General features: G+C 34.9%; 1 protein-coding gene across 3 annotated transcripts in view; it reads right to left on the bottom strand.

The window, feature by feature from the left end:
• Positions 1-7,051: 7,051 nt before the first annotated feature.
• The window catches only part of CUL2 (cullin 2), a 52,254-nt gene continuing 35,262 nt past the window's right edge, over positions 7,052-24,043 (bottom strand). For all 3 annotated transcript variants that reach the window (XM_032982692.2, XM_032982691.2, XM_032982693.2), the window contains 10 exons: positions 22,769-22,828; positions 22,257-22,385; positions 22,065-22,151; positions 21,406-21,558; positions 20,908-20,985; positions 17,225-17,291; positions 15,843-16,045; positions 13,184-13,285; positions 12,374-12,490; positions 7,052-7,660 (listed from right to left, as the gene is read on the bottom strand). In XM_032982692.2, the coding sequence (XP_032838583.1) occupies positions 7,529-7,660; positions 12,374-12,490; positions 13,184-13,285; positions 15,843-16,045; positions 17,225-17,291; positions 20,908-20,985; positions 21,406-21,558; positions 22,065-22,151; positions 22,257-22,385; positions 22,769-22,828 (1,128 nt within the window). In that variant the 3' untranslated portion in view covers positions 7,052-7,528. The remainder of the gene's footprint in view (positions 7,661-12,373; positions 12,491-13,183; positions 13,286-15,842; positions 16,046-17,224; positions 17,292-20,907; positions 20,986-21,405; positions 21,559-22,064; positions 22,152-22,256; positions 22,386-22,768; positions 22,829-24,043) is intronic.

A 24,043-nucleotide genomic window follows, 5' to 3' on the forward strand; every position in this document is an offset into this window, starting at 1 on the left:
TAGGCAACAAGGCCTAAAAGCGTATGGCAAGAAAGAAGAGTTCAACACAGTGAGAAGGCGTACATGGCAAGAACAACCCCTGCAAAGAGAAACAACTTTCCTGTGTCTGGAGCTCAGCCATCCAACCACTGTTAGATGTGGAACCGCACGATGGCCATTTTAGACAGCGTGGAAGTAAGTTATGGAAGGTGCAAAGCCCAGAGTCTGCATCAGTAGGAAGTGTGAATTAAACATTCCACAAAAACCCCTCCAAAACAAACTCCTTGAAGATCTACTTTTCCAAAGACTGTGTTTTATTTTACAAATGGTCTGATAAACCAACAAATAAAGGAAAAAGCAAATCTGTGCATAAAGCAGCTATTTTACCTGTCATATTTTCATCTTTGTCATTGCACATGACCCAGATAACCTGGTTTCCTGAGCCACCTCAGATAATAGCCTATTAAGAACTTTATCCCACGCTTCTCGGCATTTTTACAAACAGAGTTTATGATCTTTGTGCCTAGATTAGAATTAAGTCCCCGCAGATCACAGCCTCCTTTGCCACCCGTGAATCCCCAGGGCGGCAGCAGGCCCCCCCAGCAGTGTGCCTTCCTCCCGGCTGGCTCCCAGCACCTCCTCCCCTGGAGCAGGGCGATGGCGCTGCCTTTCCCTACCAACCGGTTGGCAAAGCAAGGCTTGTCCAGACACGTAGCCCTTACACTCACACGAGCTGCACCAGGAAGGGAAGGAGCAGATATTCCAGCTCTGCCTGTCAAGTCTGCATTTCAAAGGTTGTGCCTGGGTGTGGGAAAGAATAAAGAGGGTCTATCAGTCCACACGCAAAACCTCACGTTCTTTTGCCCTAACTGCTCAGGACCTGAATACATGTGCCCACTTGCCCCCTCTCACTAAGGTAATACCAGTCTCAGTGACACAAGCTCTATTTCTCTTTCATCCTGTCAAACTATATACGTGTCTTTTAAAATACACATTTTTAAAAATGAAATGCCCAGTGCTCTGGAAGAGGAAGGGTATCCAAAACAGGCAAGGCTACTGCTTTGAGGAAAGAGGGCTGAGGAACAGCTAGTGTAATTTCTCAAATAGTGTACTCAAAAATGGATGACAGGTATTAGTTTGTGGGGGTCTTCTCAACCGATAGTTGTTCTTAAGGCTAGAGTCTACTTTCACACAGATGGAAGGTTTTCTCAGCCCAAAATGAGACTACTGTTGTTCCCAACAGGAATGTTATGTCTTCCCAAATCTCTTGCAACGGGCACATTTCTGATTCACAGCCATGACTCAGATTTTAAGCAGTGCATGCTTTCTGGGTGTACATCTATTCCCTTCAATTTGTGGCTACAGTAAGGCTTAGATACACCATTACCTGTACACTAAAACATGTGGCAGCAGACACCCACTTGGGGGAAGGGAGAGAGAATTTCACCTGGAATCACTGAGATGAGGCTACAGGTGAGATTCACATGACTCATTTTCACGGCTTCAGATGGCAGTCAGCCAGAACATATGTGTATATCCAAAAAGGGAGTTCTGAAAGCCTGATTTCCAAATCTTTCCGAGTCCCCAGTTGGTGAGATTGCCTCTAGACTTAAACGTTCACATACTCATTCATTACCGGTAACTAGATTACTAGCTATCACTTAGTCTTTTATGGACATCAACAGACACAGAGGATGAAGTTTGCAAACAGAATTCTGGCCCCTGCTGCTTTCCTTCTGCACTGAGAAGCAGGTGGCTCATCCTCAGTGTACCAACCAACCCATATTCACACCCGCAGTCCCAGCTCCCACAGGAATACCTTCATGACTAAGTTACAGATGCCTTGTCCCAGTTACTGTTTTTTAGTCCCTTGAATATTGCAATGAAAAATACACAGAAAGCCTTGGCAAGCAGGTAAGAGTTCATCCTTTTTCACTGATTCACCTTCAAGGCAATTTATCTTTGTACCCATCCAAAAGAGGTAATAGGCCTTGCTTGCCTTACTGGTTGAGACTGGGGCACTCTCCTGGTCACGGAAAGAGTGAAGACAGGCTCATCAAAAAGGCCAAGGCCCCTGTTTCTTGAATGGCTACTAGCATCAGTGCTTATGCCCTCTCTTTAAAACAGAAGAAAACCCTGAAGAGAAAGTGTGATGTGCTAGGTCCTGTGCACACAGACACACTACATCAACTTCCAAAGCATGAGAGTCAGAAGACTGTTCATACTCTTCCACTGACAGTTTCCTCTTGATTAGCTCTAGGCAGCACCTCACACTGTGCATCTCATGACTCTGAAGCAGCCAAATGCTTCGCATTGCTTAAAACAAATCCCATCAAACATTCTGAATGGGTTTCAAATATACAGATGATTACATAATATCATAAGTTTCAGATATATTTTTTTGTTCTCAAACTCAAGTTTTGATGACCATGAATTCTATTAAGCTGATTGCTGGAGAGAAGAAAGGAAAATAGACCCATGCATAGAGTTTTTAAGAAAACAGCCCAAGTACATCTTATGAAACTGAACTGAAACTGTTCAACATAATGTGAAAATATCTAAGTAGTGTTACACTTTTTATCATATAAACCTAGTAAGTTATAGATGATATAACCAACACTAAAAGACAGGCAACAGCAACCTGCCACATTTCAAAGCTGTCCTCAAACCACTCCTCTTTAATAACTGTTGGCAGCTGCACTGCTACTGTTCACAGCTGCTGGAAAAAGGTAGTTAGACACACATCAAAACCACCAGCTCCCACCAAAAGGTGATAATTACAGTGTTTATCATTCAATGATTATGCTAAGAACAAGGCCTCTTTCAGAGGGAAACACACCTAAAAATCTCCTTATGCATCCACTGCCTCTGTAAACATTAATATATCAAACGTTTGGTGGGATAAGTCAGACTGAAAGAAGTGATGCCTTGGCTATACCGACACTGATTGGGAAGTGTCTCATCCATCCTACTTTACTTTCTGTGGTCCCAAAACACATGATTTTCTCTTCCTGATGTATAACACTACATCAGAGAAGATTAGGAAAGCAGTATTTATAAAAACAGCAGTGTATGATTTTTATTAACCTCAGTGGAAGAGAAGGACACACAAAGTTAGTACAGCCCTCCTCAGTACACAATACCGGAGAATTCTGGCTAGTTCAGAAGCTCCAGAAAGGGTTCATATACAGCAAGTTCATCAGTGGTACAAGTGTCAAGTTTTTACTTGATATTGTTAACAGACTAGTATTGCACACACCTATTACTTTCCCCAGCCAAACAGCAGGAACTTATTACAATGTTAATGCAAGCTGTTCATTACTCCAGTCAAAGTAACCACACAAGTTTGCATTTCTGTTTCACTTAAATCAACATTGATAGCTTTCAGTCACAAAGGTCATGCAGAGGGTGTAGAAATTAATCCTGAAAGTAATTCCCTAAACTAATAGAACTGTTTTAGAAGTGACTGACAATACCTTTTGACTCCCTCTGTCCTATTGCTCAGGCTTAGAAGACCCCTTTACTTCTCAGATACATATGTAAGACCGGACTTACTGGGGAGACTAAGGGAGCTTTCAAGTCTTGTGCTGCATGCTCCTTGGACAGCACCAACACATGCCTATGTCAAAAGCATTGCTCCTTTGAATACTCTAACACACTTCTTCCTCAAATGTGTGACAAGTAATCATCAATACTGAACTAAATAGTAATCTTGGTAATTAACATATGCATGTTTAAACTGTTCAAAGATAAAGAACACAAAAATACAACCGCAGCACTTCTAAAAGGGAGGTGAGCTGGCCAGCCTCCTCATCTACCTCTTTACTTTTGGTGGCTGTTATTTTCTTCCCTTATTGATGCAATTGCGAATTCCACAGAATGGAGGCAATAAGAAGTGTACATCCAAGCTACACCTGTCTAGTTACTTTTACCAGACTTGCACTGTTTTAAAATTATTACACCCAAACAATGTTCTGATCCTTCCTCTTCTTTTTCCTGACAACTTGCAAAAACTTGGTTTTGTTATTGACTAGGAAGTGCAGTACAACTCACCATAAGCAAGCAAGGATAACTTCAGATTTGTAGGAAGATAAAATAGTGCAAGAACAACTGCTTCTGGAGAATAGATCGTAAAACCTTAATTAACTCTAGGTACTTACCATATTTCTAAAGAATGGACAGTCCTCACGTATTTTCCCTAGTGTACAAAGATTTTATTCTGCTCAAGAATCAATACTTTGTTGCAAGACTTACTTTTAAAATAACTTAAGGACAAGAAATGGCTTTTTAAGCACAGCTGAAATATCAGCTTATAAAATGTATTTCTCTTTGACCAATTTCTGTACTCTGCTCCTTATTTGGAAAAGTAATGTAGTCATTGAAAGGTTTCTTAAAAAGTAATGATACTCTCCATGTTGAAAATGGTTTCTCATGTTATGGTGATTTAAGTACCTTTCATAGTCACAGCATCTCTGTATGCATGAACACACTGAAATACAGGTACACATTTTTCTTTCCTAGAATAAGATAATCAATCTGAAGACAAATTAAACCATCATAGAAATACATTTTCAATAAGCATAAGAATTATCAATAACACTCAATACTAGAGGTAAAATGCATTTTGCTATTAGAAATGTATGAAATCATTCAATTTCCAGACTCAGCTGTATGGCTCCCAATAAACTAGCAGGTCATATATGTCAATAGGCTTATAGCAAATGAAAAAAAAATCTGTACGGTTATACCAGTTTCTTCTAGTGAAAAATTAAAAATGCATGGCATTTTTGGATGTCTTCTCCTTCACTTGCCAGATGTATCGAGTGCCAGGCTGTAGCACTACACTATAAGCTGCATCACTGTGTGCCAGCAATGACCTCAGTGACCTAACGCAGCTACAGAGGACTGAATCTTTGCACTGCATTTTTCCTTAGGGGGAAGGTGTGAGTTATAAAGTAGAATTCAAAATGTTTCCCAGCTATAGCCATGTTTCCCAAGAGGCACTGAAAAGACTGAGTTTGTGTATAATTATGAAAGACATTGTCTGGGGATGCCAACTGCGCTGAAATATATGAATGTTTTTAACTTACTAAACATGTCTCAACTCAGCAGCACGCTTATCTAAAAACCAAAATACTACTTTTGATGGTTTAGGTATGCAAAAATTCAGGAGATAAGGTAATGCTAAAACCTTACACGTTTGGGCTAGAGCAGTAAAGTTTTTGTTTTGTCTATGAAATGATTTTGAAAATAAATTTGTTAAGGCTTTTTCAAACTCCGTCTTAAAATTTTGCTACTGCAATCTATATTTAAATAAATCTTTTATTAACCCTTTTATGAAGAAACAAGCTTAAAATCTGTTGACTCATACAGAAGTTACAAGATAGAACACATTTGTTTCCAGAAGCTTTGGTATCACTGTTAGTTTGTTTTCTGGAGAAAGGATCTGATGATTCAATGCTCCGGCAATATTTTTTCTGTTGTGTCATAGAATATTCCCTCTATTCTTTTTTTTTTTTTTTTTTTTTTTTGTCATAAGAAGTAATGAATTACTTTTTATAAAGCACAGAAACATTTCACACTGAAAGAGATAAAAAGTCACTCTGGTCAAAATTTATGCTAATGTGTCTCATGTTTACTACACTTAGTGACACTGTAAGTACCTCTGCAGTCTCCTAAGACACATATACAACTCTGAACTACCACTTTAGACAATGACCTACTGTGTCATATTACGATCAGTTAAAAACCTCACTTCTTTAAGACATAAATCCATTTAAAAATTCTAGATCTTAGTGTAGTGGGATAAAATACCATGAATACGGAAGAAATGTTTAGTGCCCTTCATTGCTTATTGGCCTTTATTTGCCCTCAGCAAAATTCACGTAAGGAAAACATACTACCACTTCTTGATGCATTACCTAGTTTGCTATAGAAAATTTACTATACCCTCCAGATAACATCTGAATGCAATGCCACTCAAGAAATAAGAGATCAACAATCTGAAAGCCAGAGAGAAACCTTTCATCCAGCAAAGAACTAGAAAAAAAAGGAAAAAGCTCTCCTCAAAGGGCTTTTTCCTTTAAAGTTAGTTCTTGATCTGTGGAATTTTAGTAGGTAATGAAATATCACACAGTCTAAAAGAATATTGCAAATAATATATATCTACATATATATATTTTCATATGCACACAAATAAAATTTGGCAAAAATAGAACATTTAAAGTTAATTTAATATTTATCCTGTCAATGGTAACTGCAGGCATAGCCATGAGGAAGCTCTTTTCTGCAGCAGGCATTCAGTGTGTTCACATTCTTAATGCTCTGAAACACCAATTACTTCCAGTGGTAGAATTTGTACCTTTTAAAATTTTATTTTGCTTATGTGACAGTGAACAGTCACCATGCCACCCCAATGAATAAAGCAGGACATGAAATAGCCCATGGATTTCTTGTCCTGCCCAAACAGCTAGAAACATAACTGGGGCAGAGGAAAACAAAATATGATAAATACAACCATGTCAATCAGGAGGGAAAGCAAGAAAAAAAACAGTATGGGCTTATGTGGAAACAAACAAAGGTACCTACCCATGTAGTATTTTCTACCCAATACATTAGTAAAACAACATCTTTCAATTATTAGTCTGCCATATTGTTTCCCATTAACAGGGTGGTTTCACAAACCACTCAACTATATCTTTGATGTTCATGATAACCATTCCTAACTCTTTGTGAACTACACTACTTAAATCCCCTCAAAAGGCTGTTTATTTTCTCTTGTTAACAGTGTGAGATTAACAGACACAGAGTAGGTCTTCAGGCACTAAGAATGTAAATTAGCCTAATCTCAAGAAAACAAGATGTGCACTTAACCATAAATATTTTTTTATAATCACAGCAAACATAACATACCTGGTATTCAGTTTTATATAAATTAGTTCTTACGTCAGATCTAGTTTTGAGGTTATCCAAAACCCAAACACATAACATTATTTTTACTCTTCCAGGTCTGAATAATATTTACAGACATTAATGCTATATCCATTTCTACAATCATTCCAGACACATTATATAACTTTATTTTTTTATTTGACAAGCAGCAGTATCATGTTCGTCATTTTTTTACATTTTAATGTAGATACAATTATTAGGTTATCTGTCATATTACAATATTTAGGGTTTTTTTGTTGTAGTTTTTTTTTTTTTTTTATTTTATTTTGTCTTAAGATACATTAAAAAACATCAACTGCAAACGTGAAAGGGGAGGAAAAAAAAAAGCATGGTACCCAACCAATTTTCCACATTTCAGCAATACTTCACTCGTTCTTTTAGTAAAGTTTTAAGAAATGTCATAATGACATGAGCTTGAAATATCTATAGGCATTTTCATTGACGCTCATGACATGGCACTGGTGATGTTGTAAACAGCAGAAAAACAGGGGCTGCCAAGTGACCAATTATAGAGGCACAGGCCTGCCTCTTCCCACAGGAACACACCAAACAGTGACAGCAATGATCTCCTTACAATCATACCTGCAGGATCGCAACATCATGCTACATAACTGTATTCGTCTGCAGAGGCCTGGCTTCGCTCTATGTACTGTTTGTCTATCAGAACTTCAATACACTTCTTAATCATGCTGATACTTGGGTTAAACCTAGCTCTTGATTGGCTAATTACCTGCAAAAGACAGACATGGGTTTTGTGTTACTTTTATTTACAACAGTTATAAATGCTATAGAAATATTTGCTAAGGGCATTAAGGCAAATTCAGGATATTTTTATTTTAAAGACAGTATACATTAGTGTCAGGATACCTAAACTGACTGCTCAGACCCACTGGTTCAGTCTGCCTTCATGTTAACCGATCTTTTCAGTCCTCTTGCTTGCTGAATTTGTCACAGTACAAATAAAGATAACTATTCAGGTTAAATATTAATCTAATATTAATAAATTTCTTCACCATTATCACATTTTAAGCACAGTAAAAATTTTGTAAAACTGTATGTGCCTTTCCATGCTGGCTTTTGTTAATTGACTTCTCTTCCTAGACTAGGTCCCTTTTACTTTATGTACTTTCATTGTTCTGGAATATTTAATTTATGGATTTGCAAATTTTGAGTTATGGCAGTCTTACTTGGAAATTAAATGCCTGAAGAATGTGTTAATCATATTTTTCATAATAGTTTATACAATTCTAAATGCTTAAATTTCATTTGATTGTATTTTTCAAAACTACCTCTAAAGTTGAACACAGTCTTTTCATCCATCACCACTTTTGTTATCATAAAAAGATAGAGAAGACATTTTCATTTAATAAAGATTTGTGAAACCTGTGCTTTCTTTATATCATTAAACATACATGTTTAGAAGACACGTAATCAGGTACATGTCAAATTACCAAAAAAATCTGTCTATAATGTTATATAAGACCTTATTCATTCTTGAATAGCACAATTTAAATATATTAAAAATGCAACCTATCCTCAGAGATTCTACTGCACTAGACAATCAAATTTGCAAGAAAAAAATAACACTTCTCCACGAAATTTCTGAAATGCCCCAGATGACACTTTCTATCACAAAAGACACAGTCCAAGTAGTAATCATTTTGTAAAGTTACACTACTTCATTGCTATTGCAGCTGCCAGAATGAGATGTGAGCTGAATTTGTTGTGTTTTGTCTAAGTTCCAGCCCTTGTAGTGCTGTATACCTGGTCCTGGAAGACACTTGAACTGCTCAGCTTTCTGAAAGGTGTAAATGGAGTCTCCCTACCATTGACCTCCTCTCCTATACAATTTGAGACAATCAGGATGAACCTCTCTTTCTTCAGTCACTGAAGATAGACCTACGATTTGGTGAGTTCCATCTGGCTATGCTGGGACTTTGTAATATATACAGTAAAAAATTATTTATTGTAAAAACAAATCTATATATGCACTATGGAAGATGCAGATGCATAAAGAAGATGCAATATGCATAACTGCCACTGCCGGAAAAACTTTACATGTCTCTTAATAGTTCTCAGTTTTGCCCATTCTCTTGAAGAGAAGAAAATGGTGTGTAGTGAACAGAATATGTGTATCTATTAACTTAACAAAAAGATCTTACTACTCAAGTGTCACGATACATTTTGCCTGTAGCTTCTCATTTGTTCTGTAAAGAAAGTGATTTTTGTTTCAGCTGGGTTTCCTGTTTTCTTTACAACTTTTCATGGCTGGCTTTGTCCCAGCTCTACAGCTTGCTGGAGCCCTCTGTGAGCCAACAGAACACACCAGGTAGAACTCATCCAGCAAAGCAAACAAAAAGCTCAAAAGAGCAAGTTTTGTTGGGCTAGCAGCCAAGGGTCTGCTACGTTCCACAGCAGTACAATTGAGAAGAAACTTGGTGCTAACAAGCTAATAGATCTGCTTAGATTTCACCTCACTTCACAGCCCTACGCTCAAACTGATGGTCATCATCATACTTAATGTATTTACTTCAGACAGAGAAAACAAAAGATGTAAGGTGTATTGGATTTATCAAAGATAATACAAATACAAATACAAATACAAATACCTGATGGTCAGAATAAAAAATTTTCTGGGAATGATTGCATTGACCTTTCCCCTCCACTACTCCCACTGACCTTACTCATTTTAAGGGAAAAGCTACCTCATCCTGCAAGCCACTGCAGCATGGAGCTAAAAGTAAAACTATCAGGGCTTATCTAACACAATGAACAGTTCAGCAAAGACCATATTCTGACACATACAGGTCTCCCAAGGGCCTTAATTATTTTCTTGCACATATCATCCTAAATGAAATGTGTGGTGCTGTAGTCTGTTAGAATCAGACCTAACTATGTTAAAGCTAGGAATCTTTCAATCATATTTCTAACAAAAGTATAATCCTGCCCTTATATCTCAGAAAAAAATAGTAATGAGGTAAGAAAATATTAACCATTCATAGTAAACAGACTTCTTTTCAAAAGATTTTCAAAAATATTTTCTTACTCCTCAAGAAGTCAGACTAGAAATTTTAACTGAATACATTATATGTAAGTATATAAACATCATGAAAAAAGTAACAATGTTACTTTAATTAGTAACAATATCACAAATGAATGCTTTAAGAAATAAAAAGGCTCTTGACAGTAAATCAAATCTTACTATAAGGTTAACAGGAAAAAAAGGAAGTTAGACAGCCAAGAAGTTAGTTATGCATACTCTAAGAGCTTAATAAAAGTGATGTTTATTCATTTTATAATAAAAATCAGTCTAGTGAGAAAGCTGAGCATGTTCAACTCAGAACCACCTGGCAGTTTGGCGTTATTCATATAACATGAAGCAAAACAAGTTACTGAGTTCAATGCTGATATAACTGGGTAAAATTCCCACTTAACATGAAATTATCATCTTCATGTTCAAGCATTAACTATCAAAACGCGTCTCCCCACAATTTGCTCTAAAACTGGTCAATGATTTCTGAAGTGCCTAAGAATACATCTACATCATAGACTGTAGAGAAGACACCTAACATTTTAAAGAATCAGGCTCAGGTCCCAGTAACAGTTCAGCTGAGGCAGCATGGAGATTGACACAAATTAATTCAGAGCGCAAAAAAGAAGGAAAAAATAACCCTAGTGGATCTGTGTACTGCTTCACCTTATTGCTCGAGGTTTCAGAGTTGCTCATTTAAGGCTACATCAGGTCCCCACACTATACTGCAGCATAGGTATCAATTATTTAGAAGCATAGCCTTAAATTTTAAATGCTCTAATCCATCTAGGATCCAAATAGTAGTCAAAATTAAGAACTAAAGATAAAAGATATGATTTTCAAAAGTTATAAATTTAGCTAAAAGCTAAGGTGAAAAAACAATACACGGTGGATGTGGCTGCTAGTAACTGAAGCACAAACTTTACTCTCTACTTAGTTTTTAACTGAGTCACAATCAACACTGAATACCTTTCTTGCAAAGCATGAAAAAGCTCATGATGTTAATAGACCATATTATTCTGCAAGAGTACTGCAAAAGCAAAATGCAGCAGAGGCATATCATATAGTGCCTCCTGAGTTAAATAAAGGAAGAAGACATCAGAAAGGATTTTTTTGTTTCCAAAACTTAAAAATTTGTAATCTATTCCACTGTTATAAGCTAGTCTCAAGAAAAGTACACTTTGAAAATTTTTTTTAGGAATTTCAGAGTAGGGAGAAAAAAGTATTTTCAAAGATGAAACGGGGTTTGCCTACCATTTTCTACTTTTAACTGTGAATTCTTACAGTATTTCATTATAATTACATGGATGATGTAACATGAACCAACAGGAAATCAAATAACCAAAGATTTGGGGAATAATCAGGACCTATGCTGTCTCAATTTTTAGATATTCAAAATCATATTTCTTAAGTGAAGCTTGCTTTCAGAAGCTACTTGTGTACAAGCACTATTTCAATATCTAATACATTTAAGATGTCTCACATTGCAAGTTCTGGGCTTACAAGCACTCTGTAGCTACTTATTTTTTTTAGGAAATAAAAATTAAGTGGTGGGTGTGGTAAACTGTTTCCTCCATCACCACAAGACAGAAAGCACACAGCTAATCTCGTAATAACTGAATGCTTCTCCACCTCCATGCTCAAAATGTTCAAATAAAGCAGGAATCTTTATTTATTCTCTCACCAGTCCACTCTAAGGCTATCTAGCAAGGCTTGGGAGACACAAGAATGAATTTCACTGAAGAATGAACACCTTGAAAGGCTGAGAAAACTAAAACTGGGAACTGGTTGCTAGAAGCAAAGGTTAGGTTGGAATAAGAAATAGAATTAGGCAGGCAACTAGAGCAAATGGGAACGTGGGAGAAAAACAAGAAACAGCACTTTCTTCCCAGACAGTCTGTGATGGTTCACAGATCATTAATGTAGAATCTAAAAAATCTAGACAACCGTATCGCGTAATGGGAAAGGGAGATTAAGAAATGCATGTCTACATACTCAGACAACTTTTAAAATTTCAGCCATGAATTAGAATAAAATCACCATTAGAGCTCAAAATTGGCTAGGTGCTTCTGTGGAAATTCCATACCTAAAATATCCACACTCAGGTTTTCAACTGAACCTGTAGGTCCAGCAATGATTCTTATCGGATACAATATCTGTCGGCATAGAACCAGCCAACAGGAAAGAGCAAGCACAGAGGCACTAAATGCTTTAGTGCTAAAACATATTTCCAAGATCGAGGGATCACAGCTAGTGTTCCAGTACTACAGTTCAAAGTAGACTCTAATGAAATTCTCACTAACTTAATTGAGGAATTAGTTTTGACATGGGAGAGTTTTGTGTTCAGGTGCTTCACCCAACTATGTTGAAGATTTTCATCAAATCATGCTTAAGAAGAGGATTTTATCTTACCTCCTGAATAAGAGCATTATGTCGCAACACTTTGCGTGCTTTCATGATACGGACTATAGCAGCTTGAAGATACATTTTTCTGTCTTCATCTACAGCACTTCTGGTCTGCTCCATCTCCTGAGATATAGGAAGAACAGTACGGCTTAAAATATATTAAGATCAATAAACACTTCATACAAGTACCTTGAATCTCTACTTTTTACTTTATTAAAAGTGGTCAATTAATACAAAAATCTAGGTGAAGTTCAATTACAGGCAAAGTATTTCCATAAATCAAGAATACCAGGTTTCATGGAATTCAGCAGGAAGGTAGGAAAGAGACATCCAAACCAGCATTTTTGCTAGGGAGAAAGGCTGGCAGAATTTAATAGAATGTATTAAGTTTGGCAGCACATATGTCTCTTGTACAAAATCCTATGTCTTAGGAGATACAGAGGAAACATGGGTTATCAACAGTGGAGTTAATTTTAGTTGCCAAAGGACCAAAACTGTAGGAAGAGTTGACTGGTTCTGCTGTTCCCAAAATAAGTTGCTTTTATAAACACGTCAATCCCATTTTGTACAACAGAAATAGCTCTTTTTTTTTTTTTTTTTCTTCTTCTACTTTCTTATTCTCTATTTCATCTTCTCCTGCCTATATTTTAAGTACAAAAAATCTGCAGTGCTTAAACTTTAAACAATTTTTTACGGTGGTGTGAATCTTCAATAGGGACTCTTACAACTGCTTACATCAAACTAATGCAATAAATTCAATTTTAGAAAAATAAACTACCTAAACTATTCAGGTTCGAAACACCAAAGAATACTTGCCTGTGGCGTGTCTTTCTGCATTGATGTAGTAATTTTAAATTTTGTTCGTTTACTGCTGAAGTTCATATTTAATGAAAACGTAGACTCTGCCTCTATATCTTCCTGCAATAAAGACTCTTTTTAAAAACATCAGAAACGGAACCCAAAAATGATAAGAATTTACTTTGAAGAATCACAGTTAAGGGCTTGCATACATAGAAACATTTTCAGATTTACAGTTGGAAATTCTAAAATGCTACTTGAACCAGGTCAATCTTCTAAGCTACAGTTTAACCAAGCTAGAAATCAAGTATATTTTAGAAAAGACTACAAAGAACTCTGACATGCATGAATTTTGTTAATAAGACAATACAATTAAAGCAATTTCTGTTTTAATACTTTGACAGCTTGTCTTAGTTGCAAACACTCTCCATTTAAACTCATTTTCTCCCTGCAAAGAAAGTAGGATTTGAACTTATTTATGGCAGAACCTCAAGAGAGCGAGCCGTTGCATTCACAACTATTACTAGTATTGCCTTACAGAACTTAAGGAAAATACTCTACACGTTTTGTTATATTATAGTAGAAACAGTTGTCAAACTGCAACTTCCACAGTTACACGTCTATCTGTACATTTCTCATTTTTTCCTGTCAGAATCTCAATTCTTTTCTACACATAAGTCCAATTCTTCCAATAAATGATAACTATTCCCTGCAGTCCAAACAGCTTTACATTCAACTAACAGGATGGCCTGACCAATCTTTGCAGTTTCTAGGTAAGAGTCTGTACAAGTATTACTGACTTCCAGCAGAATGATGTTACTGGGTAGTGGGCTTCTTAGACTTTGGAATCTTGGCAAACCATGGTTGCCTCCACCATAAATACTTTAGTAAACACAGTCAATATTTATCTAAATATATACTCAAAGCAATATTAATTCTAATTTTATATTCTGCAACAAATAGTCTTTATTATAACATTTTATAATATCCAGGTATAGTATAGAAAAAATTAACATCAAAGGGAAAAGATGAACAGCTTTAAAAAATATAAGCTGTTACATTAAATTTTCGCATTATTCTACTTACATAGTTGAGTATTAACCAAAATAAATTGCGTGTTGCGCATGAACTCAAAAAACATGATTCTAATGAACCAATAAAGATTTTGCCCAAAGTTTATTATTTTTTTTCTTCCTCTCTTTCAAAAAAGAACAAACAAACAAAAGCAAACTACAACATTAAATACACTGTACTTTTTTGTGTGACTCAGATACAGGTAAAGAGAAGTTACTGTATTTAATTTCACTGCTTAAGCCACTAAAGTTCACTGGCTTATTCAATAAGTAAGCTGATAGACTGTCTACAGATCTGCTTTCACATTGCTGGATGGAGTGAAAAGAAAACAGAATTAGCAGAGATGTTTGAATACAATAGCCTGGAAGCTAAAGAACTAGAAAATGCAGTGGTAAACATTAAAAGGTAAAAGGTTCGGAAAGCTTTATCATTCACTCTTCAGTGACATATGCTTTAATAAACTGTGCAAACCTTATACATCAGACATAAACAAAGGTAAATCCTTTAAATAATGGGCAACTTTCTAAGATTATGAAAAATCTCACTGTTTTCTGTAATAGCTCCCAGGGTTATATTTCACCCATGGTTTCACAGACATCTTCCCAGCCACTGTTCCAATCTGAGCTCTTTTCTAGATATTGGAAGCATGTCCTATGCTTCAGCCAAGAATCAGATCTTCCTTGTGATCTCACTTTCCAGTTTCTAATATTTTCCTGGTTAAAAAAAAAAAAAAGCTGCTATCAGAGCAGCTTTAGATTTCTTCTTGTAAGTGAAGTGAACAACTTATCTCAGTTTCTTCTGTCTGATACTGTCTGAATAACAGGCTTTCTGGGCTAGCTGGAACCACATGCTGAAGTTTTTATGGTACACACAGGCACCTCTGTAGTGTTTCTTACATAATAGACATCTGTGCCCTTTGCTGTATGGGAAAAAGGGTAACTGGTTTCACATAGGTTGTACAGAAGTATGATGCAGAGTCAGAAACAGAACCAGTATCAAGCATTGCCTTAACCACAAATGAAGTTCAGATATTACTGGATTTCCATGAAACTCATGGAATGATAGAGTTTGGCAAATTGAAGCAAAAATCCTCTCACACAAGCCCTCCTTGCTCTCTTTCCTCCTCCTGTAATTTGCCAGCAAGAAAGAACATGATTGCTGTTGCTTTCAGTCTCTTAATTCCACAATTACTTCTTTCAGGATTTCTGTAAGACTCTTCGGTTTACTACTCGGGCTCCTTCCTATGATTCAGCACAACTTTGAAAGTTGTATATTTAAAGGCTATTCCCCTCCAATGGCAGTAAGTCTAAAGCCATATGGATGAAATCTAACAGAAACAATAAACAGTCCTGGTTTTATCACCTTTCCAGCATACCATGCTGTTACAGGCATAGAGAGCCTATGTAACACAGATAGTCCACCTCTTCTTTTCTCTCTCCTCATAAATACAGATTTATAATTGTTCACAAGGGTCAATAATACAGTTTAGAAAAAAAACCACCACCAAACAACAGTGTATTTTTTTATATTAAAAAAGGCCCTCAACAAATGTTAGAATCACAGGACTGAAAATGGAAAGCTTTTTACTATCATTACTGCATACCTTGTCTGAATCATGGTTGATCATTTTGACATCAAGTAAGGATTTGATGGTTTTCGTCAGTTCCTTCTCATTCATTTGTGTACTATCCTGAAGCTCCTTGTAACTGACAGTTTCACTGTTGTTGAAGGCAAGCAACACTGCCATTTGGTATGTTGTGACCATGGCTACATAAGGTTTGCACAAATAATTCATTTTTACTTCACCTGTAATGAGACAAGTAGTATTTTATAAACTGATAGAATGTGCTGAAAAGTCATTTGAAGCCTACCTACTAGAGCTCCTCGTACATTCCCAGACATTCAATTGACACCTAAGTTTGCATTTAACACTTGGAATGGGAAGATGAAAACTGATGTTGTGAATTTACACATATAGACTATGGTGTGCAACAAAACCCCCTCTGATTAACTATGAATACTAGGACAAGAGTGTTTTCAGTAAAAAAGGAAACCTACAGTGTTGAATTTGAATAATGCAATATAATTTATAGTAATTAAAAAAATGAAATTCCAAATAGCTTCAATGCATTGCAGTGCATAAACTTCAATTAGTGATAGCTTACACAGAATCACAGAATAGTTATTACAGGAAATTGTTTCCAAGGAAAGATTAAAAAAAAAAAAAAAGACTTCTCCATTAAAAATTTTTCACAATATTCTTACACTCTTTAAATTCTCCATAAACTTCAAAAAAAAAAAAAAAAGGCAAAAAAAGCAAGCCCTAAAGAAATCTGACTGAAGGCAGATTTAGATATTCTGTGTGGAAGTGTGAGTTAACAGCAACCTTCTATTATTAAAACTAAATTTTCATTACATTATATTGCTGTATGCTAATCTGTTTTTCACCTCCATGTAATATGTTGTTCGTGCTCAGTCATTAAAGCCTGATACTGAAAGCACTTGAAATAAAATACAACTGATACTTACTAAACTAAGCTATACTCTTGTATATATCTCTTCTAAAATGTTTTTAAACATATATTTCTGTATATTAAATACAATGACATATCTGAGTAAAATAGTATAATATGCATTCTTAAATTTATTTAATATTCAGCTAAGAGACATCTGATACTACAGAAGCAATTCCAGGGCACTGGTTACTAACTCAGCAGTTCTGCAGGGCCATCTTGTAATTAAGGATGTACAACTCTAGCTTTATCTGTGATTTAATAAATCATAGATAACATACGCAAGTTTATAAAACAAATTTTTTAAATACAGCAAATATTAAATTAATTTAAAATGCAAAATAAGTCAGTTGACTTTATATGCATATATACGCAATATTCCAACTCCAAAGTCTGTTGCCATTTGAAAAGGACTTCTACAAATAATTGTCAGTTGTATAGAGCGTAAGTTTAACAAAGCGCTTATTTTTACCTGTACAAAGATAATGCAACCAAGTAAGCTTCCTTCCACTAAAATGCTGACTGTAAAATAATTCGAACTGCAAAACAAAATGAACTTCAATTAGTCACACATATAACTACTTACAATTGTTTATTATCACACTACCACCCCAGTGAAGAAATACTGGTTTTACATTCAATCATATTGGATGCAAACTTTGCAGATCAATTCGTGACTGCACTTTCCTTTACAAGATGGGTGATGACTGAACATCAGTCATTTACTGAGCTACTTGAACATATTAATATTAACATATCACTTGATGACTAAATCAAAAAGACTGTTGACACTTTCATACTCTTAAAGCATAAAATACTATAGTTAGAGTGTTCCAAAAAAGTATCAACTCTATTGAATTTAAAAGAATTTCTATCAGTTTTTAGTAATCAATCTTGTTAAGCTTTATTATTCTGTTACTTTCAATTCCATATAAAACCAAGTATTTTTATTTTTTCACCTTGGTGAAATCATTCTATAGTCTGTTGCTTTGATATCCTATTTAAAATCAATTCAGAAATTCAATGTTAGTGATTTAAACAACATCCTTCAAAAACATAAACTTTTATTTAACAGGTATTTCTCACAGTCAGCTACACATTGACTTTCACGATGAATCTCATCTTACATTCCTGAACATATTTTTAGAGGCAATTCCAAAACAACTAGCTTGAAAGTGGGCACAGTTTTTGCCACCTTCCAATTTGGGTTTCAGGCTAGACAGAACTACACAGTTTGCAAACATCTCAGAATCAAGTGAGTACAGATCCTTAAATTTCTATTGAAACCTTCCAAAACCTATTTTTACAAAGAAGCACACACTTATGATTTAGGAAGTAGCTTTTCAAAGTTGTGCTGACACCAAAAAAAAATTGAAGCATCCCCTCAAAATCAGTATTTTATTAAAAATCTTATATTCAAAACTAGCATTAGTAGTAATGCTAATTTATTCCTTCCTTTTTTAAATTTTTTACATACATTTCTTGTCATTATAAGAAGTGCTACATCAATCATTCTGGAAAAGTATTTTCCCTGATACTTAACTTATACAATGACACACAAATACATAGCAGAACAGGAATACGAAAAAAAATACCTCTAAACAAGTAAAGGCCGTAAAAACAACTTAAAAACTCCTCTCTTCTTTAAGAAACAAAGTTCTTGGTTTTGTGCAAGTGAAAATTAGCTGTGCAGTTTGAAATCAGGCACTAAAGTGCACAAGCCTGGCTACAGTAAATGAGACCACTTTCCAGAAGACTCTAGAAATGCAATTCCTTTGAAGATTCTTTCAAAACTAGATTTATGTACATTTAACTGTTATTTTCACCAACAGAAAATAAGAGAAGGAAGGGCCTAAATGACCTGTGGACTGTGATAAGAAAAACCAAATTTACAGAGAAGCAGCAAATCATCTTATTCTCATATTATATCTAATCCATCAATCCTGCCATTCCTGGAAATTTGCAAGCAATGGAGACCGAATAAGAAAAAGCCCTAGGAAACAAAAGGAAGCACTGGATTTTGAAGAACAATTAAAGACTTTCCAGAATGTTTAAAAAACCATTCAGGACATGGCTTCCAGCTTACTTATTCTGTGGGCTAAACTGGTGCAGAAAAGTTAATCTGTCAGGAAGGAAAAGAAGAATTTCTCCAAAGACTAAAGTGGAAATTTATGTCAAAGCTTGTAAAAATATAAATGTTATTTTAACATATGTAATACAAGAGTCTGGTCATTTTGCTTGTAAGGATGAATATAAAAATGGGGATTTTTAGTAGCATTTTAGTAGCTATGGCATTCTCTTCGATGTCCTCTGAAAATAACTACAATTCTGCTGAAAAATCAACAGAAAATTTAAAATATATATCTCACCTTAATCCTATGTAGTACTCCTAATTAGCCAAGAGGAAGAAATCAGACTGCATATATTGGCAAGTGCCTGCTAAGCCTTAGTCTTAATATTTAAACTTTTTCAAAAAAAAAAAAAAAAAAAGAAGAAAAAAATCAGAAATTTTGCTCTCATACTTCCTATCTGAAGGAATCAAGAAAGTGTGGCTTGCAAACTAATCCTAATTTAAAGTCTAACTACTTTCTGATAATGTGAAAAATTTATGCAGATTCAAAGAACCTTTTGTTAAAATTGGATCAAACCTCCCTAAATCCCACGTAGCCAACACTGTGTACACATCAATTTGGCGTACTCTGATTTGGTCTGGCAAGTCTGATTAACATCAAAGGAATAAGCAAAAAGGGGGACTTTGACTTTTTTAAGATTCAGGTGTTTCTCCACCCACAAGCTTACATAGTATGAAAACCAGTATCTGTATACCATTAAAATAAATATACATCTATAGTAAGTCCATCAGTCTTTGAGCCTGAAAAGCTGATGAACAGTTGCCTAGTTACAGAGGCACTCCCATACTCTGGAGTGCAACTGCAAAATGTTTTTTTTTCTTTCTAATTCCTGGCCAGAATTCTGAAAAAACTCTCTCTTCATGGGTCAAATGATCAAACTTTATAGCAGAGACAGACACTGTCAATTTTTCAAAGACTCCTCAAGGTAATGTTCTATTTCCTCAGGTTATTAGGAATATAATTTAGAGCATTAAGTCTAGCTAGGTAACACATGATTAAGTTTTCTCCCTTAAGCTGGAAAAACAGTGAAGTTAGGCAGGCAACCTAGACTCTGAGCTGCTTCTGATATGCAACTCTAACAAATTTTCCAACTGAGGCACAACTGACAATACTATTTTAAGACCACAAAACACAGCAAAATGTCATCAATCACCTTTTGTGGACCCCATAGGATGGGTTGGAAACTATTACATTGCTGAAACCAAGTTCCACTTAATACAGAAGAAATAGAAGCAGGATAAATCATTCTAATACTTCATAGTAATACATAAAAAAGCTTCTTTACCACAGAAACAGACATTTACCATTGTAATTTATAACAGATAGCATTTTAAGGTATAAAAACTGCTTAAAAATCTGTTATGTCCAATAATATGAAATTTTTATTGCCTAAAAGGTACCTCACCATAAATACACTTTAGCAAAGATCAACACATATATTCTGTATTTTAACACAAACATTGTAGAGGTAATATTTAGAACACAACAATATGATCAAAAGTAGTAAAGCATTCCACCTCTACAAAGCAGAAACAGAAGAGAATATTTGGCCAAAGTAAAACCTCTACTTCTTTGATAATTCGCAAAAAGTTTGCATGAAGCTTGATTTTGAATGGTTCCTATGAAATAAAGAATAAGAAATCTGTATCTGCATTTTAATCTGCTATTAAATCTGTTCATATTCATTATTAGAAGCAAAATCTTCTTTTGTCTAAATATTAGGAATTGGTTTTAAAGCTAAGAATCAACCCAGTTTATTTGATTGTATATATATTACTATCTCCCTCATCCATCATGAAGTGTAGGAGAGAGAGATGTGAAAAATAAAGCTATGCAATACATACAGAAATTCAGTATGTCATTTGGGTGAACCTTCCAAATTTCATATGGACTGGAAACAGGATACCCCTGATTTACAAACAAAATGAAGCAGCTCAGGTTTTTCTCTGTTAGAGTGATGACCTTTTATTTGGAGTTATTTTACATTTTCCACATGTTTACAAGAAGCCTCCTACTAACCTACCATCTGTACACTTTTTTCCAGTTCCTGAGGAATTGCAAATGTAGAAGAAGGAGCCTGAGTTAGAGGCCATGCCCCAGCCTAAAGGTATGGGGAAAAATAAAAGCATTAACATTCTCATACAACATATGCATTAAGAAAAAATTATTATTATTAAACATATTATTATTATCATCTATTAAACAGATCTATAGTGTATATTATGCCATAAGGCATTCAATTTACACCAGAAGTTTTACTGCTCAGTTTTTACTGCTCATTATGCATGCCCCACTGAAGTATTAATTCAAGACAAGAACACAAGGCATTTTACATCACTGTTGTTTAGTGTGCTAGTGGGTTAATTTTAAAAAGAAATACTAGAAAAATAAATTATTCCACAACGATCACAAGGTGCCAGTTTCCATATGGGAAATATTCAGTTACAAAAATTGTTTACTTGTTATCGAAACATAAAAATTAAGTACAAGTAACTCAATAGTAATAAACATACATTAGTACCTGTAGAACATATATCTGAAAACTAATTCCCAAATCTATAATCGTGTCCTGGTTTTTGATAAAGTTGTTGAATTTATTGTTGAGATCAGCACTAACACTCATGTCTGTATACATTCGATGGAGCTTGCTGGTAAATTCATAACCACAGGCTTGCTGTGAAGAAATATTTTAACAGGTTTCACAGTGAGAACAGTACTTATCATATAAATTATGCACACTCACTACTAGAATATGAAAATCTAGTCAGCAGAAGTGCTGTTATAATATTTACAGAGAACACTAGTTACAATAGAAAACAAACATTATAAAGTTCTCATATTTATCTTAGTTTCAGTTTCAATACATTGTTTTATATGAACAATGTTATTTTATAAAATTGAAAGATAAAGCTGTCTTATGAAAGTCCTTTGTACTTTTATAATGTAAATATGAATTATTTGAACACACTTAATAAAACTACCCAAAACCTCATCAAAATTTCAAATACCTAGGTGATGCTTGGTCATACACCTTCCATAGACTACCAAGAAATTAGTTTTTCCCTTCACCTACTGGAAACAGGATCTACCATTGCTAAATTATCTCTGACACCCTCTGCTGCTTCCTCTCAACATTACATACTCCTGTGTTTATTCTGCATTAGAAGAATATTACATTACCTTTAGTTTATTGATCATGGCTTCTTCAGAATCCATAGACATAGACAAACCATGAATTAATCTTTTTGCCAACATTCTGGCATAGAACTGCAAAAAAAAAAATATCAGATGAAGATTTTTAAAACCGTAAGCGGATTCTTCAAGCATACTTTAAATATAACATTTTAACATTTATTGAGTATCAAAAGTTACCTTTTGGAATACATCTTTGTCATCAATGTATTTGAAAACAGTAATGAAACTTGTAAGTTTGTCTTCTACTTCATTCTCTGTCATTCCTTTTGCTGATTTCTTCAACAGGTTGTCACAGTACTTGGCCAGCTCAAGTTAAAAAAAGAAAAAACAAGCCCAAACCTACTTGTCAAGCTTGAGAACAAATATATGCCAAGGTATTCCAAACCTCTACACAAAAGTTAAAGCATAAATTAAGTCACAGTCTACACTCTTATGTTCTATTACAAGGGCTGTATTCATAGGTAAACAGTACATCCACAGAAAATACAAATTCTATATCCAAAATTACAACTGCACCGATTTTGCACACCCACAAAATGTGTGTGCAGGTTAATTTATTTATTACTACTGAAATACACGCCTGAGGCTGACTCATGAAAAATGGATATCCAAGTGATGAACCCTATGCCAATTCACTTGACAGTTATAAAAAAGTATTATTACTTTCTACAATAATATATATCACTTACCAACTCAGGTGCTTTGCAGATCGACTTGGGCTCCCTATAGTTAACTACTGATGTCAAAGCCTACGTAGGAACATAGATCAAAGAGAAAAAGGTAAATGACTTAAGACTTTTTCTTTTATGAAATTTGAAGAGATCAAAAAAATCTTCACGGCAAAGACCATCTGGGAACCTATAAAACTGATCTACACAAAAAGGGATGAAAAAAGGAATAATGAATAAAAAGGTTTGAATTACTGCTCTGTGAGAATTTGTGTTGAACATTTTAGAGTTGAGATTTAAGCAAAAGTGGAAAGGGTAGAGGAGCAGAAGTTAATTGCAGAAAGCAGGAGGACAAATAAAGTTCTGATTAGAAACTTAAAAGTATGAAGATTTTGGTATACAGCAGTATGTGTGGTCGAGAAGTATGGATGGTAGGAAAATGACAAATAATTGAAGATAAAGAAGATTTGAGCAGCAGCATATGAATGGCAGCTTACATCAAAAGCATGGGTCCTGAGCTGAAAAACATACATGGTGTGCTCACAACAGTAAGAAAGGAAAGATCTTTTTGCTGTTGGAATTTTTGGTAGACTAAAGAGGAGAAAAAATATTGTTGAAAGTGGAAATCTGAAGCAGTGCAGTACAAAAAACATATGGTAGCTGAAGAAAACCTGAATATGATGGAAAAGGAAGGAGATAATGGCAGCTTAGAATTGGAAATTGTAAACAAAGATATCAAATTGTCATGATTAGTTTCTAATCTACATATCACATTTAAATTAACATTTTAAACTAATACTGAACCAAAATTTTTTCATGACCATAGTTTCTAGGAATTATAGTTTTTCTGTGGAAGGAAAACATTATTATTATAAAGAAGAACTGACAAGCAACTCTCTTGTACAATGCTGCAACATTCCAATATTTGATAACATGTCCCTAGAATTCCTCTGAGAAAGGAATGCATGACTACAAAACTCTTTGAAGCTTAAAGTACTCTTTTGCAATAGCAGTTTTAATATCTGCCATGAAAAATTGACAGCAGAATAAGATTTTAAATATTTATTGTAATAAAGATGCCTGAAGTGAAGAACTGATATATTTAAGGAAAAAAGTACATAGCTACACTTGCTGGCACATAGGCAGTCAATCTCACATTACTCCACCTTCTGGTACATGACATTAATTGCAACTGAGACAGAAATGTATTAGGGTACTGAAATAAGTATTTGTTTTAAAATACTAAATAATTATTTTCTCAATATCACAAATACAGGTGGGTAACTGATATTGATA

This window comes from Tyto alba, unplaced genomic scaffold (assembly GCF_018691265.1).
Source record: "Tyto alba isolate M040663 unplaced genomic scaffold, T.alba_DEE_v4.0 Super-Scaffold_38, whole genome shotgun sequence".
NCBI lineage: Eukaryota > Metazoa > Chordata > Aves > Strigiformes > Tytonidae > Tyto > Tyto alba.